The sequence below is a fragment of the Phyllostomus hastatus genome, unplaced genomic scaffold (assembly GCF_019186645.2).
Source record: "Phyllostomus hastatus isolate PE091 unplaced genomic scaffold, TTU_PhHast_1.1 phas_contig_40, whole genome shotgun sequence".
Classification (NCBI taxonomy): Eukaryota; Metazoa; Chordata; class Mammalia; order Chiroptera; family Phyllostomidae; genus Phyllostomus; species Phyllostomus hastatus.
Genome location: NW_025333872.1, coordinates 63,020,126 through 63,040,055, shown reverse-complemented (window position 1 = coordinate 63,040,055; position 19,930 = coordinate 63,020,126). Strand labels below are relative to the sequence as shown.

At 36.3% G+C, this 19,930-nt stretch overlaps 1 protein-coding gene across 1 annotated transcript in view; it reads left to right on the top strand.

Moving 5' to 3' along the window:
* Window positions 1-19,930, top strand: part of FRK (fyn related Src family tyrosine kinase) — a 102,649-nt gene that overhangs the window by 4,860 nt on the left and 77,859 nt on the right. Inside the window, exons 4-5 of the mRNA XM_045843746.1 lie at window positions 1,366-1,810; window positions 3,520-4,138. Coding sequence (XP_045699702.1) covers window positions 3,792-4,138 — 347 coding nt within the window. The 5' untranslated portion in view covers window positions 1,366-1,810; window positions 3,520-3,791. The remainder of the gene's footprint in view (window positions 1-1,365; window positions 1,811-3,519; window positions 4,139-19,930) is intronic.

Sequence of the window (19,930 nt, the reverse complement as noted above, 5' to 3'; positions counted from 1 at the left end):
AGGATTCCAGAAACGCCTTTGTAAGGGCTGGCTCCGGCAGCAGAAACACAGTGCAGGCAGGCAGTTCAATGCCAGATTCTCTGTAAAGTGCAGTTTGCGTGAGAGGTCCCTGTGCAAAATACCTGCCAGGCTCTGGTTTTTTAAATCTGAGCCCAGTTAGCTGCTAGGAGCCCTTCTTAGTAGGTATCTGTTCCTCTCAGGTTTCACACAGGATGGTTGACATATGTGCACGCTTGAGGACAATTATGCCTCTGAGGGATCTGAAAAAGAGGATTACTCTGGCATTTCAAAAACGTGTTTACTTAGATGCACAACAACAATGGACTGTGCTTGTTTAGAACACAGATAAACCTTTTATCAAAAGAGTTATATGCTTGGGTGTGACTGCCATGACCTGCCCAGTCAAGGAATTTATGATCGAATCACTCTGAGTCACTTTTTATCAGGGAACTTGTCAGTTTTGCTACAGAACTCTTTTTTCATTCATAGAAATTTTATTCTCCTGGGAAAGTCACGGAAGTAAGAAAACTAAGTGGAATGCAATAGGCAAACAAGTGGGAGTGTGTGCCAGACTTTAGGGGTGCACCGAGTAGAGGTCCTCTAACCTCTTACGGCAGAGAAGGTACCACTCAAACCCGGCTTAAGAAAGTCACAAGGAGGTCACTAGGAAAGCACAAGGCAGTTGCCCAGGAAGCAGGTGGAGAACAAAGGAAAGGTGCAGAGGAAGGAGGGCCTCGGGTCTCAGGAGCAGCTGGTTACTCGGTGAACCTGCATCACAGGGCACTGGTGCAGGAGAGAAGGGCTGTGGGGTTAGAGAAGTTACCAGGACTTTGGCCAGCTAAAGAGTTTAGGTTTTATTCCAAACCCATTGAAGGTCCCTGAAGAATTTTTTTTACATGGCAGATTGACATTAGGTTTTTGTTTGAGAGTCCTCGAAATCGAGGAGTTACCATCTGAGGCTCTGGAGTCAGATAGAGACTAGGGTGTTACTTATGGTTCAGCCACCTGGTGGCTGTGTGACCTTGGACATGTTACTTAACGTCCATCAACCCCAGTCTCTTCTTCTCTAAGATTAAAGAAAATGTAACTTTTCTTGAAGGAGTTGTTTCTATTTTCTGAGGACTAAGTGATATATCATTTATAACATTCTTAGCACAGTGTCTGGCAAATAGACAGCCCTCCAATACTGATGGCTACTCTTACCAGTACACACCTATGACTTCTGGCAATGTTACTATTATAAAAACGGAGTGGTATGCAAGTGAGTCAGAAATATGTGGATACACTGGAGGAAGGGAGACTAGTTAGGAGGCCTGTGGGATAACCTAAGGAGTAATATTCTGTTTTTGTTTTTTTTTTGCTCAGTACCCAGCTGTCATCCAGAAGGAATTAAAAAAAAACAACAACGCTGTGAAGTAAATGAAAAGAAAGACTGAGCAACACTTAGTGATTGATTAGCTCAGAGAAATGAGGGAGAGAGTGAAACAGGACTGCAAAGCTTCAAGCTTGGGTGACTGCAGAATTCTGGTGCTATGGACACAAGGAAACCCTGTCTCCTCCTGCCCCTGACCGAGCTTTCTCAGCCCATTGCTTGCCTGACGTCGTCGGTCAGTCCACTGCTTTTTCAATGTCATTCACAGCTCAGGACGGAGCTGTGCAGACCTGCCCCTTCGTCTTTCTCTGGAATGACTTGGCGTAACCATAATGGAGGCATATATGAATTTAGAACCTTCAAATGTTTGAAGTCTCATACTCCAGTTACAGATTGGTTTTGAGTACTTCTCTTCCAAATATTTCATTTTCAGATCATGTAGGTATCTCTGGAAAAACTTTAGCATCCATGCCTCTGTTCAGGAGCATTAACAGAATCCCATTCTTTTACAATTAATATTGTGTTTGGAACAACATACTTTTCTGGTTTCTCAGTATTGTATAATTGCTATTTTGTGTTTTATATGTGGAATTCTATTTTAGACTCCATATGACAAACAAACACACAAACACACCTGGCTCAGCTTTTGCTTTGCTACTCCTGACAAATTGGTGCTTCTCTGACTCTCAAAAATGGTTGGAGATGCCTGGGGTCCTGACCTGAGATCTTGTTCTAATGAAATGCTCTGTCCACCATAAACGCCTGATTTTAGTACAAAGTAATGGCAGGTGGGACTGAGGCCATGGTTCTCTGGGTTTCTTTCTTTCTTTTTTTTTTCTTCTTCTGCTCAATTTTTCTGATTATTAAAAATGCCTTGCCGTTTGAAAAAAAAAAAACAAAAAACCCCAGGAGTTTAGAGATTGTACTGGGGGCTAGGTTAGCTAGGTTCAAGACTCCACCAAGAAAGAGATTATTTTTAAGAGCAATTTTTAAATAAATGTCTTACACAAAAACAAGTGACCCATCATAAACAAGTTTGCAGTGCTCTCTACTAGTGAAAATGGCAATGCACTGATCCATCCAAACTCGCTGCCCATATCCGTGGGATCCTGGACACACATGTGTGATGTGAGCCAGCCGTCCTGAACTAGGGCAGTAGAGGAAAACCCACTGCCTGTTGGGATTGTGTCCTGGTCTCAGCTTCATTAAGTCCTGAGCTCCTGCTACCAAAGCTAGTAGTAACTATATACACCTGGAGGTCAGCCTTTAGCAGAAAGAGCTTCCACAGCAGCACACACGGCACTTCTACTCTTTCCACTGGTCACCTCATTTGTGTGCATCTGTGTGTGTTTCACAAATAGTGCATGAGAGGTGGGAAATCAAATGTTTCTGTGGGAGAAAGCAATGTTTTGGGTTCTCAGCATTTTAGTCATCTGCTTTCATACATTTCCAGACTATAAATAGACTTTGAAGCTATTAAAACATGTTTATAGTGATTAAAAAAGTAGGAACTCAATGGTTCTTTCCCAATTACCCCTTTTCTAGTAACAAATACCTAAACATTTTAATTTGCCTTTTTATTTCCCCTAGTGGTGGCAAAACAATCCTACTCATCTTTGGGGGTGGGAGGGGGTTTGGGGAGAATCTCCCATTAATTTCTGTGCTGAGAACATAGCAAGACAAAAAGCTCCCTGGGCTAGTCTGTTGTCCAGGAGCAGAGATTTTTGTCGGCTGCTTTAAGAGTTTGGTTCCCTGATGAGGGCGCTGGTCTCTCTTGGGTGTTGGAGAAGTGAGAGGTAAAGAGGGCGGGAATCTCATTTAGATCACAGAGAAAAAGAAACCAGGAAGTAAGGAGAAATTATTAGAGTTTGTTCATAGCTCAGGATGTTAAAGGCAATAGTCCTGGCTTGTTTGTTACTCATTAGCAAAAAGGAAAGAGCCCTGGGGGTCAGGACTGGCCAAACTACGGAGACAACAGGGAGAGAGCTCCCGGCAAAGGCAAGACGTGCAGATCTTACCTGGAGTTAACATCTTTCTCTTGTTAACTTTTTCTTGGGACAAAAGGCAAGGTGACTCTTTTCTGTTCTCAGACATTTGTCTAAATAAAGCCCTCTTAATTTTATTTTTCTTGTGGGATTCCTAAGTAGACAAGAAGAAGAGGCGTCTTGCCACTGAGCAGCTGCCCAGCTCCCACTCGGCTTGGTCTGGGACAACAGCTACAGCCACAGAAAGCAAGCTGGTGAGTCTCTCCAAGCAGCCAGCTCTGCCTGACTGTTGGGAAACAGGGCTTTGCACACTCTCTGAAGCCTGGTGAACTGGTGCTGATTTCAAAGCTGCCCAGTGGAGGAAGAGAAAGTGAATCTGCAGAGACAAAGGGGAGAGGGAGAAGCCCCTCTCCCTTCCTCTCCGCCAGGCCAGCATGGGCAACGTCTGCCTGAGGCTCTGGGCGTACCTGAAATCTTATCTCCCCTGCTTTGTCCAGGAGGCAGACAAACAGGTGGTGAATGAGAACATAGGGGCCCCCTGCCCCCCTTCTGCTCCCAAACCACAGGGCCACTACTTTGTGGCCCTGTTTGATTACCAGGCTCGGACTGCAGAGGACCTGAGCTTCCGAGCAGGCGATAAGCTCCAAGTCCTGGACACTTCCCATGAGGGCTGGTGGTTCGCCCGGTACTTGGAGAAAAGGGGAGACCGCTTCGGCCAGCAGCTGCAGGGATATATTCCTTCTAACTATGTGGCTGAAGACAGGAGCCTGCAGGCCGAGCCGTGAGTATTACAAACCCACACTTTATTTCTTGACTCTCTGAGGGTGGGTAATGAGTTTTCCTTCTTATCTGCAACTCCCTATTTTCTAAAAAGCTGCCTAGAAGATACAAGGAAGTATTGGCAAGAACCTTCTATTTGAAACACACTTCCCTGTGCTAAGTGAGTGTGAACTGGGCAGGCTACTGTTGTTGATGTGACTTTTATTTCAGTATGTATACTCACAGACTCTGGGTGCATCTTCATCAGCATCAACAAATGGTGCATTTAATACTGTACCTTTTCTTTGGGTGTAAAATAAGTCATGCCTCCCTCACTTGAACTACAGAACTGAATTTCATTTGTAGGTATATCATGGATCTTCCTAAAACTACACTTTCAAATCTAAGGTCTCTCTCTCTCTCAACATTTAAAGCATCAACTCCATCCCTAACTTTAATCTTCCTCCCTTTTCATTCTGACAGGCACAGACAGGTCTAACTGACATACAAGTAACATTTAGAATATGCTCATTTTTCACTGCATTTTCATGACTAGACGTTTTTCTTTGAGGTCTGGGTATAAAGTTATACTACTCAAAGTATGACATCTTTTGTTTTTTATTATGGTTAAAAAGTTTCCAGCTACACATGTACAGGAAGTTTTTTTAAAAAATATTTTATTTATTTATTTTTAGAGAGAGGGGAAAGGAGGAGAAAGGGAGGGAGAGAAGCCTGGTGACCTTTCGGTTCACAGGCTTGTGCTCAGTCCACTGAGCCACACCAGCCAGGGCTATTCAATAAGTTTTAACCAGAAAATAATGACAAGATTTCCCCAGAAAAGGAAATAAAAACTTTACCCTGATATTTGAATAAATGCTATGCATTATAGTGGACCCAAAGAGGAAAATTGCATGTATAGGGTTTGGCACAAATAACACCCCCCCTTTTAAATTACAAAACCTTTATTATAAAAATCACAAACATGTAATCTGTAACATAACAATAGCACACACAAGCACACCATATGACATTTTAGGTGAAATGTTCAAATTGTTGTCCATCTTGTGTGAGACATTCATGTACCTTACCAACTGCACTCAAGCCTTATCTCTCCTGGACCCTGTGTTTTTTCAATTAGCCATCCATGAATCTGTCTGTCCATCCATCCATGCAAGTGCTAGGCATAGTGGTGGCATGGTGAGTGGGGGAAGGGGAAAGTTATGCTAGTGGTGGTTGAATATAAAGTAGACAATACATGATCTCAGCAATGGAAACTTGGGGTCTGGTGGGTTAAAAAGCAAGTGGGGTCTGTTATGGGCCCTAACCTTGTTTCTGCCTGGTTCTAGTGAAACCCAAGACTGGAATGTCTCTCAGGACTCATGTTATAGTGGATCTTCAGTAGAGGAACCACTGGAGATTCATTTGTTTTCTCATATTTTTCTTCTTCTTACATGGACTGTAGGAGCCCTACTGGCCCAGGGGAGAAAATGGTAAGGAAGAGCCATGGAACGTTGTGGCTGCTTTCCAAACTCAAATCCAACTATGAAAGGGTTAATGGTTATTTTTGAAATTCTTTGCAACACTAAGAGATTGTAAATGTTGGGAAGGATTGTATTTTAGGCCTAAATAGAGCTGAGTTAAAATAGAGACTTTTGGAGAGTAGGATTGATCAGTTCTCAAATGAGAAAAATCACCTTCATGAACGTTTATTTTCTTTGATAATCTATGGAAAATATTGTTTATTGAGTACTTCCTTATGTGCACTTATGGTTTCACTACTATGATTTCCAGGTAAGGTTTGGTATTATGTATATTTTATCCTTACTGTAACATGTATACCATAAGAATGAACACTATAAAATTAATACACATGCCTTGAATCCATAATCTGTGGCTTTTAAATATATTCAATTCATTTAACTGCCTAGAGCCTCCATTTCCTCATCTGTAAGGTCTCTGGATTATCTGATGTTTCATATGCAGTAATTCAGCTACATTCATACCTGACATACCTGAAGAAGCATGTACTGAAACAAGACAAGCAATTCAAAAATGATAATGTCCTGAGGCTCAAGCTCAGTGTCTTTACTTATTTAGATTCTTCTTGACAAACAGAGAAAAGCAACAAAAACATTGTGGCTATTTTTTGATTCTCGGGGGCTATGTGTAGCCAAGAATACTTTTCCCTTTACACAGGACTCCTGACCTTTCGTCTTGGAATTAGTTCTCAGCAGTGTTCCCACGTGTCATTACTGTCCTATATCTCTATAGTGGGGCTTCCCTTGGGACCTTCACATGCACTGGGACAAAAGCTTGATGCCCACACATTGCTGGTGCTGTGCCTCCTGGTCAGAACAGGCCACTTGTTTCTTCTAAGTGTTCTCCGTGGCCTTCACCTGTGCACCCAGGTTACTAATGAGGGCGCTCGCCATCAAATGGCTAAGCTGCTTCATGACTTTTAGCAGCTAGTTGTGGCCTCCACAGTTCACCTCCATTTCAAGTGGAAGTGCTTTTAACTTTATAGTCTTCTGAATGAGGGTGCCCAAATAGCCCACCGAGTGCCTAAGTACTTGGAAATTATACAAAAATGGCTTCCTTTAATATCTGTCTTTAGTGAGTTTTTCATTTTTTCTTCATTTTTTTCTAATGAATACTGTGAAAGTTAATGCAGGTTATTTTACAATGAATTCAATACGTAGCATTCAGTAATGATTATTACTTCTATTCACATGTGTGGGATGAGAGGCATGGGAAAAAATGACAGTTGTCATCTAATTCCTAACTAGACTAGTTCAATGCAGTGCATCAGTGTTCATATGTTTATGTCTTTATTCCTGACTTGCATTAATAAGAAAACAGTGCAAATACTTCTGGAGTTATTAGTGCCTGGGCCAACAGTTAAAGGTGTTAGTGTTTGGTGTGTTGATTTGTTTGTTTGTAATACCAGGAAATAGAGATGTCAAATAATGAAGTAGACTACAGTTAAAAGATAAACCTATTGAATAATTGATTATTATTCCACCCATAAATGCTTTTCCTCTCCTGAATATCTTTTACTAAGCCATGCAATAAACTTACTCTCCCACATTTCTTTCTCTAGGCTCTATTCCCTGGGACCAGAAAAGTTATTTTTTATTTATTTTCCAGTTTTATTGAGAAAAATAGAATACTTCTATATAAATATAAGGTATTCTGCAGGATGGTTTGATTTACATATATTGTGAAATGCATAGCAGGATAGATTCAGTTCATATCCAACTTCTCATATAGGTACAATATAAAGAAAATAAAGAAAAAAGAAAGGAAAACATTTTCCTTGTGATGAGAAGTCATAGTATTTACTCTCTTAATAACTCTCTTATTTACTCTCTTAACTTTCTTATATATCATACAGCAGTGTTAGCTTTCATCATTATGTGGTACATTACTTTCTTAGTACTTATTTATCTTATAACTGGAAGTTTGTACCTTGTCACCACATTCCTCTGTCTCTGGTTCTCTTTTGTCTTTTTGGTGATGGCTATTGTGGCAGGCATGAGGTGATACCTTGTTGTGGATTTACTTTGCCTGTCTCTAATGATTAGTAATGTTGAGTATCTTTTCATGAAACTGTTGGCTTCTCATATGTCTTCTTTGGAGTCAGGTCCTTTGCCCACTTTTTAATGGCATTATTATTAATGTTTTTCTTGTTGAGTTTTATGAGTTCTTTACGTAGTTTGGGTATTAACTGCTGACCAGATATATGGCTTTCAACTATTTTTTTATCATTCTGTGGGTTGTCTTTCACTTTGTTGAAGGTTTTTCTTGCTGTGCAAAATTGTTTCAGTTTGATGTAGTTTCATTTGTTTATTTTTAGTTTTGTTGCTTGTGCTTTAGGTGTCATGTCCAAAAAGTCATCACCAAGATCCATCTCAAGAAGTTTTATTCTTACACTTTATTCTAGGAGTTCCATGGTTTTAAGTCTTACATTTGAGTCTTTAATCCATTTGAGTGGTGTAAGATATGGGTCCGGTTTCATTTTTTCATTTACATATGAATATCCAATTATTCCAATGTCATTTATCAAAAAGACTGCCTTTTCTTCATTGAGTATTCTTGGCTTCTTATCATGTATTAGTTGACCATATAGTCTTGCGTTTATTTCTGGGCTCTTGCTTCCATTCTATTGGTCTATTTTTCTGTCTTTATGCAAGTACTATCCTTTACTGATGATTATAGCTTCATAGAATAGCTTGAAATCAGGACATGTGATGCCTTTTGCTCTGTTCTTCATTCTCAGGATTTCTTTGGCTATTCAGGGTCTTTTTTGGTTACATATACATTTCAGGAGTGCTATTCTACTTTTGTAAAAAATGTCATTGGATACGGAATAACTTTCCACTTATTTATATGTCTTTTTTGATTTCTTTCATCAATGTCTTGTGGTTGCCAGAGTTGAGATCTTTCACCTTCTTAGTTAAATTTATTCTAGGTATTTTAATGTTTTTGATGCTATTGTAAATGGGATCTATTGAATATTTCTTTCGTTTTGAGAAAATACATTGTGATTGTGTACTGATTTTTGTATGTTAATTTTATATTTTGCCTGTTTATTGAATTGATTAGATCTAACAGGTTTTTTTGTTGAGTATTTATGATTTTCTCTAAATGAAATAATGTCATCTGCAAATAGATATAATTTTTATTTCTTTCTTTCTAATTCTGATACCTTTTATTTATTTATTTGTTTTTGTTGCCAGATTGCTTTAACTATACTTCTAGTACTATGTTGAATAAGAGTGGTGAGAGTGAGCATCTTTGCCTTGCTCTTGATCTTAGAAGAAAAGCTTTCAACCTTTCACCATTGAGAATAACGTTAGTAATGGGCTTATCATATATGGCTTTTATGCTTTTGAGACATGTTCCCTCTGTGTCTAATTTGTTGAGTTTTTATAATGAATGGATGCTGAATTTTGTCAAATGCTTTTCTGTATCTATTGCGATGGTCATATAATTCTTTGCTTTCATTCTGTTAATGTGATGTGATGTAATGTGATGTTAAACTGATTGGTTTGCTAATGTTGAACCTTCCTTGCACCCAAGGGATAAATCCCACTTGATCATATCTGGTATATAATTGTTTTAATGTGCTGCTTATTTTGGCTTGATAGAATTTTATTGAGAATTTTTGCATCTATATTTATCAAGGATATTGGTCTGTTATATCAGGTTTTTTTTTCCTCTAGTAATATCTTTTTCTGGTTTTGATATCAGGATAATGTTGACCTTGTGAAATGAATTTTGAAGTTTTTTCTCCTCTTTGATTTTTTTGGGAAGAATTTAGGTTTGGTGTTAATTCTTTAAATGTTTGGTAAAAGTCACTAGTGAAGCCATCTAGTCCTAAGGTTTTCTTCATTGTGAGATTTTGATTACTGATCCAGTCTCCTTGGTAGTAATCAAATAAACCTATTCTTAATGATTTATTTTGTTTCTGCAATGAATGATTATGTTTATTTTATTTTCAATTTAAATTCCAAGATCCTTTTGTAAATGAGTGTTCTTCCACATCTTCAATATGGAATCCCTCCAAAATCTTACTCTCATGGTCTGATTACTCAAAACACCCTTTCCTTCTCTTTTAGTCATAATTTTTAGAGATATAAAGTTCACCTAGAAAATTATGATATGTAAGTTACACGTCAATCTTAGAACCAAGAACAATGGCTTTAAATTCCATTGCTTTCATTGTAAAAAGTTCAAGGAATGCAACATATTGATGAAAAGCAAAATAATTAACAATTGTATAATTTACCCCTAGCACCATTTATATACAAAGAGTCTATAAAGCTGCTTGCCTAATTGTTTAGGTGCTTCAGGTGCTGTCCACACACTTTTATGCTATGTCAGACTATGTTGGAAAGCTTCTTCTCTTCCTATTGCCATGTAAAGGTAGAGTTCCAATTCCTTTCCTAGTCACCCTTTCATGGGCTGCTTTGAGAAAGAAAGTGAGAATATATATTTGTAACTTGTAATTTTGTTGATAATTTACACTTAAGGGATAAAAGTGTTAAAATTTTATAATGGATAACATAATGAGATTTTTTTTCATCCTGTTTAAGGTGTATATTTCTAATTGTGCTCCTCTTTAATATAAATATTAAATAAATATTAAATAATAAAATACTGAGTTCCTTCAGTATTTTATCTAATATAAGTTTGTTGTCATAGTCTGGCTTGATGAAAGTGGCATAGAGAAATAAAGTAGTATATTCTCAAAAGACAGTTCTCTTGCACCACCATTTTAAAGTGGAACTGCAGCTCACTATTTGATTTGTTTATTGCTGAATTTAATAATTATCCAAGACAAGTTTTACACAGCGTTCTTGGTTATTTTCAACATACATGTCAGTCAATTTCTTTCTCAGCTGGGAAATGAAGCCAGTTTTGAATCTTAAATTAAAGGAGAGGAACAATGGTTTAAAAAATGAATGAGAATATTCACAAACTATTCTGACATATCTGCTTTGAGTAGCTTAACTCATTAGAAAATTGCCTGTGGGCAAGCAGTCCAAAAATTGTTCTTTATCCAGATCATTTATTTCTTTTCTTTGTGCTAGTTTTCAGGGAAGACAAAATGTATATATGTGGAAAATGAAAATAATGCATTTTAAATTTCTTCCCTCTAGAACAAAGTATACCTAAACACCATAATTTTAGAAACCAAGTAAAAAATACGCTTACATATATAAGTAAAAGACATTATAAAAACACATGAGTCTGTATATCAAATGTTTGGGATAAATTCATAAGAATTTTGGGACAAATAATTTAAATCAACAAAAGCGTATGTATTTTCCAAGAGATTAACTAGGAAAGTCTATTATTAAATGACTGCATTACCTATAGAATTATCATGGATTCTTCTTGTCTTATTCTTGCATGTAAAAATAACAATGGCAAATACGTTGCTAAAATAATTAATTTATAATAAATTATATAACAGGTATAATATTATATGATTTGTTATGTTAATATAAATATACTTTATTTACATTAATATAATTGTATTTGTCTTAATTTTCTATGTAATGAATTTTTATGTAAGTTTTACCATTTTTAAAACAATGCTAATAACTGCTAAATTAAAATAAATTTTATAAAAATGATGACCAAGTTATAAAAGTGAAGAAAAAGAAACCAATTGAACTACATTAAAATCACAGTTAAACTGTAAGTGTAATTAATAGTAGTTTAAAATATTTGATTAACAGCAATAAAACTTGACTACATGAAATCTCAAAATACCTCTGAGAAGCAGTGAAGTGACAATGGTTTGTCAAAGGAGACAAATGTCCTCATTTTTATTAAGCAAATATTACATCTTGTCCACTAGGTCTTGAGGCTCCTAACCAAAAACAAACAAATAAACAAAAAACAAAAAACTCTTAACCAAAAAAGCAAAACAAAAACAAACACAAAACACACAAGACTTTGCCGCAATTAAATCTGTCTGGTTATCAGCTTAGAAAATTCCCTTCATATTTTCTAACTGCCAATGCCGCAGTGAGAATCTATACGGTACCTAAAAGTCAGAGTAATCTTTGTGTTTTTCTGGTGGGTATTTTAACCAGGTCCAAACATTAGTAGTGTAGAATTTTGATTCAAATATAGTTGCTCTTTATGGATCTGGTTTTGTTATGATTTAGCTGTGTGACTTTGAGCAAGTCATTTCACCCCCTCTGTCTTAGTTTCTTATCTGTAAAATAGGAATAAAATTAATAGCTGTTTCATAGGATTGTTATGTAACAGAAATGGGATTATTTGTACAGAAATTGTGCACCACAGAGAAACTGACACACGGTGAAGACTTAACAAATGTTATTTATTATTTAGTTGGGTAGCTCCTTATTTACTTCTGTCTACATGGATCATACACTGCCACTCTAGCCTCAGCTCACATGTTGAGCATCTTTCAGCCTTTCTTCCATACTCTCCCTCACCTGTGGTCTTGGGCTTCACATGGGCTGGATATTCTCCTGCCTGCCTCTCTCCTCTTCTTTTCCTGACCAGCTCTCATGCATCCTTTAAGTGTCATCTTGTTTGTTCCTGTCTCCCTGCATCCTTTCCTGACATTTTAGACTGAATAAAGTGCTCCTGTTTAGAGCCTTTAACCTTCTTTGTCATTATTGCAAATTTATTTTCAGCAAAACCATACATAAGCTTGGGATGTGGTAGGTGGGAAGGAGAGCCATTCATTGCCTTAAGCCCCAGAGCTACACATAATCAGTACTCATAAATATTGATTGAGCAAATGAATAATTAAATGAATGATTGCTTAACTAAAAATCTCAGCTTTTAAAGAGCCGCTGACAGAGCCATCTCTTTTCTTCACTGTTCTTCTCTGAGTTGCTTTTTTACCTACAAGGAAAGTCTCCTGAGTTTCTTCATTAAAGGCATCAGCTCCTTTGCATTCTTTTCTCAGTGAATTGTTCATGCCTTCATTTTTGGTTAGACTCATAATAGCATAATCCAGACTTCCAGAAATTAGTGCCCTAAGCCACCCCTGGGGGAAAAAACTTAAGGGTCGCAGACAGATTCAAATATTCTTTGTAATGTAGAATGAATATGAAGGTAGGAGCAGATTGTGAATCTTATTGAAGTGGTATCTAAAAATCACATTTATACTGATTTAACTATGGTTACATTTAGAATAAAGGAATTATTGGCCTGAGGTTTTAAATGAACACAAAACCAAAACCCTATTTACAAAATAATGCTGTGGGCCAGACCTGTAAGTTCAGTTTTTGTGCTAAAGATACATAATTTCAAATTATTATGTATATAACGTAATTTTCAGTTTGTGCATGCTGAACATTTGACTATTTTGCTAAATATTAATAGATTTTTACACTGTTACATTATAAAATATTACCTAACAAAGTAATTATTGTTCTTTTTACTAGTTTTCTTACTAATTAGCTGCTAATTTTTCTGCAGCATCCTCTGACTCCCACTTTTAATGGGACTGCTTAGTACTTCTTAGCACTGGAAGGGTTGGGCTGGTTTTTCTGGAGAAGGTAGTTATGCAGATTAATAGCAGCTTGAATGACCTCCTTATGGCTATTTTCCTGAAGCCTGCAATTTTAGAATTAGTTTATGTGGATATTTCTGTGAAGATTAATGAAACAGAAGAATTTTGCTAAAATGCATAGATGCAAATGTAGGTCATGTGATCTATATTTCCCACCTTCTTGCTTATTTGGCTCATTTCAAATGCTATAGTAGGCTCTCTCTTGTGTAAGGTATTTTTGTCATAAAGCCATTTTTTTTCTACAAAGTTTTTCAGTTACATTTTCTCATTTAAAAATGGAATTAATTTCATTTCAGATTCTCTAACGTTTTTATTTCTTATTTTTTATTCATGCAGCATATTTTAGTAGTTCTTTAAATTCAGACTGGATTTTTCAATTAGGGATTTATTTCATCAATACTGTGCCTTTTTAAGGTTAAAAGAAAAATACAATTAAAGAAATACTATTAAGAACTTTTGCAATTCAAGAAATGTTATTGCTAAGAACTTTTGAACTTTATATTAGATTTCTAATTTGAAAGGCATTTAGAATCTTATATCAAAATAAATATTTCCATTACACAAATGTTGCCTATCACATTGTCAGCATGGTTTGGTTGATTCAGAAGAATCCAATATGGTTCCCATGAAGGGCCAATGTTGATAGATTTCAAGTTGCTGTAATGCTATTCTGATCTCACTATAACTTTTTGCCATTTCTGAATATTAATCAATTACAACAAACCAAGATTCCCATTAGAGGAAGAACATAATCTTGTAAGCCCAAGAATTGCACTGCTTGCAAAATTACTGCCGGGAACCCATCTCTGGAGGATGCCTGTGTCACTTCTGTGAAGTAAGACTTGGGCCACTTTCTCCAAAGTCTTTTCAGCATTCCTAGTTATTAAAGAAGATAGAGCCTATATGATTCATGTATTCATTCAATAATCTTTTCACATATATTTACTTTATTGAAACACTGATTTTTGTATAGTGAGAGATACCAAAATGAGTAAAACAGTGCTTCTTTTCTAGAGAATTTTACAACCTCTGGAGGTAAGACTCATACCAAAAATGTATGTCAATGGCCTTCAGCCATAGACCGCCAGGAATCCCCTGAAGTGGTTTACTACTCATTGCAGGGAAGGAGAACTTGCACCATGGACAGCAGTGAGCATCTCAGCAGGACTCTTAGAAAAGTGTATTATAGCATTTGAGGCGTATGATTTTGGGGAGGATTTAAGAAACAAGGCTTTACTCTAGATTAATTGTTATGAGAAAGTGGGGATAAATGTATGATGTGATATCTTAATTTGAGATTAAGCTGTGATTGGTAAAAAAAATAACATTTACTTTATATTAACCAAGATAAATGAGTGTTTGGGCATTTTTGTGGTTGGACAATATCCATGTTATTATGGGTCTTCAGACATGATTAGGAGTGATCTGGTCTTGTTTTCTGATCTATCACAGTCACAGGGCAGCCTTGTCTGATGTTGATGTTCTGTGAGATTGTTTATGTTCAACGGGAGAACAACAAAGCCTAGTTCTAAGTGCCAGGCCAACTCCTGGATGTCAGCTGCTGCTTTTCTCTTTTTCATCCAGTACAACACAGATGCTGATAAATGCTGTAAGAGTACACAAACTGTCCATCATGAAGCATGCATGCAGTTGAAAAAACTGTTTAATGGGTGAATGAAAAAACCAAATATGTGGATGAATGTGCACAAAGGTAGAAGATATCAGTCCTGGTTTGGGGAAATCATACCTTTTTGTTAGGGTTCACCTCACATGACCCCTTTTCAAGAAACTTTTTCTAACCTTCATAATTTGTTTTCATGATTTTGTAGTTCTTGTGAGTAGAGCACTAGTTAATAATAATTGATGTTTATGGAGTTTTTACCATTGTACCACTCACCACACAAATAACTTCGCTTGTGTTACCTTATATATTGCAACCTTATGAAAAAAATACCTTTATTACTTCCGTTGACAGGTAAGTAGACTGAAGCTAAGAGAGGCAGAGTGAGCTGCTCAAGGCTGCACAGCTAATAAATGATGGCACCGGTAGTTGCTTTCTTCCAGCCTGCCTCCAGAATCTGTACTGTTATTATATGGTGACTGGTTGTAAAATTTCTGTCATCCGTATAAGATTGTGAAGTTTTTGAGGGGAGGATACTTGTGTTTCCTGTATCATGCTTAGAAAACTATTTAAGATGTGTTTCTGCTCCAGAGAATTTATAATCTCAGGAGGTAAGACCATCGATTTGCTTGTGAAATTGTAAATTTCCTATAGTGGAAACACTGTCTTATGAGTTTTACGCAGTGCTTATTGATGGAACAATTCAGTACAAGTTGTTGAATATAAAGGAGGGAAAGTAAAATATGTTCAGGGATTGGTAAATTGTATGATTTGGCTGAAGAATTCATGGAGAGAGCAATGAGAAATAAATCTGGAAAAGAGGTGGAAACAAGTATTTAGAACATGTGTTCCAGGTTAAAGAATTTGAATTTTGTCTGATAAGAAATAAGGGGAAAGCAGAGCTTTGAAAAGACTGATAATGTGGAATGAATTGAGGAAATGAGAAACTAGGCAGGGGTAAGGAATTTGTTCCAAAGGTCCTCATTGTGAGGTTATAAGGGTTTAATTTCAACTTGTGGCATTTTTTTTAAAGTAAAAAAAAAAAGAAGTGTAGGTACTGGAACAATCTCATGAATGAAAATCAAGAAGACTTAGGGGAAGGGAAATAATTAAGATTTTTAAGTGCCTTCAATGTACCAAGCACACAAAAGTATATAAATGAGTGAATTTAATTTTTATAATAACCTTGCAAAGCAAGTTTAAATTCAAATTTAAACAAATCCAAGAGTATTTTATCTGGAAAATAGTAGAGGCAAAACTACAAATTAAATGTAGAAGAGAAAGAGAAAGTATGAAAAAATATGAGACTTGGGACATGGTGAAATATTAAGAGACATAGACATTTCATAAAGTAACTTCTATAGTGGGCATATGGTTAAATAGAAAGAAAGACAATACATTCATTTTATGGCATGTCAAATTTGAAGTACTAGTAAGTCATCTCAATGAAGATGTCTAGGAGAAATTTAGAAATACCAAGAGTGGGGTGAAGAGACAAGTCTGTTTTTATAAAGATGGTTTTTTGAATGCATTTCTACAGAGGTGTTTATAGATGTTATGGAAATATAAGAAATACAGAGTAATGTAGACTTCACAAGGATTATAAGACCATAAAGTGAGAGTCTAAGAAACAGGGGAAGGAGCCAAAGATTGATTCTTTAGAAATGCCCATAGTTTAGGTAAGTGTGTTGTGTAGATTGTATATAGTAATCGTCCTGTTTGTTCACACCTTCTTGCATCCACTCTTTGGTAGTCTCCTTCTGTAGAAATTCTCAGTTTGGCTAAGCAATTTGCTTTGACTGATAGGACAATAGTAAATGCGACAAAAACAGAGATGGAAAATCACTTGCATGTTGGAGCTAGCTTTCTTATTGTTCTTGAAGTTATGCAACTACCATGAGAAAACCCAAGCAAATCTCCCGGAGGATGACAGACTGTGGGAAGAGAAGTCCTGTTTGTCCCAGCTGGCTCACCAGCGGACCAGAGACTCGTGAGTGAGCCCAGTTAAGATCGGCAGAGATCATCCCAAATTGATTACCTTTAGGTTCATGAATTAACAAAGTAGCTCTTATGGAGCAAAACCTAATTAATGCAAGGAAGAAGAAGAAACACTGAAGAATTCATAAAAGTAGAAAAAACAAAGAGCGTCTTTTTTGAAATAAGAAGATAGAATGTCAAGAAAGAGGTTTTGGGTTAGAGTGAGAATAGGTTGAAAGTTCACCTTCAGCACAGTTTGGTCTTCCTAAAATTGTTGGAAAAATTAATGTTTTTTTTTTGACTGCTATAGTCCCAAGTTCTGGGGTCATTCATATGGGAAGATTGAGCTAAGTTCTGGGGCTTAATTTAGAGCCAGAAAATATATGTAACTTTTAAAGAAAGTCTGTGGAGGAGAGATACGGGGTAGTACATTAAGGAACCATCACGGCCAAACTTACTTGGAAACCCTGAATCATTTTAAAAGCTCCTAAAATACTCAATACTTAATTACATACACAGTACTTACATTTTTAATACTTCTTTTCCATGGTACAGTAGTAGTACTATTTTATAAAAATAAAAATAATTCATTCAAGTCCACCTATTCTAGTAATGTCTTATGTATATATGTTGTGCTCTTTGCATTTTCCTAGAGGACAGCTGGGGAGCGGGTTAAGTAAGCCCAGATTGCTTTCCACTGTATACTATAATTATAGGATAGTTGTCTGTTTAGCTTGAGACTATTGTAGTACAGTGAATACAATGCTGCTGTTTCAGATACAAACAATACAAAATTGACTCAATAGCTTGTATCTGTGTTGTGCAGTAGTTTATAGGAAAACAGGCAGATACTGGTTTTGATACTGAATCAGTTTGTACTCTCTGCTATCTCTTAACACTTAAAGAAGTTTAAAGAAAAGAAAGTCATGCTATGGATTTAGTAGGCCCTGGTAAAATGGTAGACAGCAAAACAGTTACATAATCATTATTAGAGATTGAAAAATCCCAGCAGATGATTTTTTTACTTATTATAATTCTGGTGTTTTAGTGAACCTCCTGATATCTTTTAAAGCATAATTACCTACTTTCCAAAATTTTTGAAATTACCATATATTCTAGTTTATCAATGGCTTCTTTTAACTTTACTATTGTTTTTAAATAAATATGTTTGATAAGTACAAAAGAATATCTGCAACATTAAGGTAAGCTTTAAAACATAATGATTAAAGATTATCCATAGGACCAGCTAGCCAAACATGAAAGGTTAAATACAATTAATGACTATTGGCCAAAAAACCTACCTGGCCACTCCCTTACCTTGCTCCCACTTTGGTTTTCTGTGTCTAACACTGGTTGGAGCTCTCTCTCTTGCCTCTTACCTTGTTCCTTTTATGTCTTTTCCATTTCAACCAGGCGTAAATCTTTGTCTGCTGGAGAATTGGACACCACCTCCACTCCTGTTTCCTCGTTTCTGGGATTGCAGTCAGTGCGTGTTTGTTCATTCTGATTATCTCTTCATCTGTAGAGTGAGGCAGGAAAGTGCCCCTGGTAGGGGCTCAACCCTGTGTGAAACCCATTAGAGGAGAAACAGATAAGGAGGCAAGAAAAAATAGACACAAAAGGAAGGAGGGGACACAATGTTTGAAAATGCGTGTAAGGAATGCAGATTAATTTCAACTAACATAAAAAGTATGTAAGGAGCAAACAGAAGAGCCCATAAGAACAAAAACAGTTAATGTTTAAGGGAAGTGAGGTGAGAGTGACTGAAAAAGTGGAGAGATTAAGAAAGGAAATTGATGAGCAGACAGATAATAACATGACTTTGTTCTAGTTGAGGGAAGACTAGATAATGACAGTATGCTAAGAATGGATGTAAGTCAGACAAATGTGGGCATGTAGGGAAGATCATCATTCTAGGCCTATATGATTTTAACTGTATTTAAGAAATATTCCTGGAGCTTTTGCATTTGTGTTACATAAGGATTTATTCTCAGAAGACTATAGCCAGATGCAGCTTTTCAATTCAGGCTTTACAGTTGGGTCCATAGTGAAGAAAATAAAATGCTCATTTAATCGTTTTCTTTCTTCATTTTACCTTCATTCTACCATCCAAATGATATATTACACTTTAGAGTTGATTATCATTCACAATGTAAATAAAATAACACAATTCCCCCAAATACACCACTATTGTACAGAGAGTGACTTCAGGGACCTGAAAATGAATTGACTTCCTACAAGGTGGGCAAATTGGGTTAAAGCAACTTAATAGTGATCTAAGAAGTCTTTTACATTTGCTAATGGAAATTGGCTATATAGGCAAGGTGGTAAAACAAAGGACTTCTGTAGGGGATTAGAAGAATTTAATAGCTGTGCTTGGCTCCCGGTAATTTAGAAAGTGTCACAAAGAAAGTAATGACACGTTTGGATATGCCTGACATTTTCCATTAGGACAAACCTGAGGATTTGTTATTCCCTGATTTAATAGTCAAAGAAATACTATGTTAATAATAATAAAAACCATTTTTATTCTGATAGTATGTTCACATGTAGGATATGAATTGCTTTTTGAGGAGTTAAAAGAAAAAATAGCTGAACATATATCAAGGAAAGTTTACATAAGCTTCTGCACAGTTACATTGTTGGCTTTTCCGAGGATAGAGCTCACTGGCTTCATTCACCTTATCTGTATATTTACATTTGCAGCTAAGTAGCCTGGCATTTATCTGGTAAAGCTGTGTCACTTATTTAATGGACAAAATACTATTTTTTTTCTTTTTTCAAAGAAGTATTTTCAGTTTATTTGATTTTGAAAGTAACTTCAAATGTAAAGGAAGAATGTCTCCTAGGAATCTTTATTTAACACTTCTGTGGAGATAAAATATTTGAAGAAAACATTTAGCATTCTACCTGCATTGTTGTAACTGATAGACAGCATTGAACACAGTGAATTAGTTTTGTACAGGGAGTTGCATGAGAAAACTAAACCCAGCCTTGTTTTTTAAACCTAGGTTTTTATCCATTTGACATATTTAGCAACATTTGGTTGCTATAATTTTGTGCTATATTGTAAAGAAATAAGACTATAAATAATGAATGGCTTGGTTTGATCCAGCAGAAAGTCAATACGTTGGCTGAGGGCAATC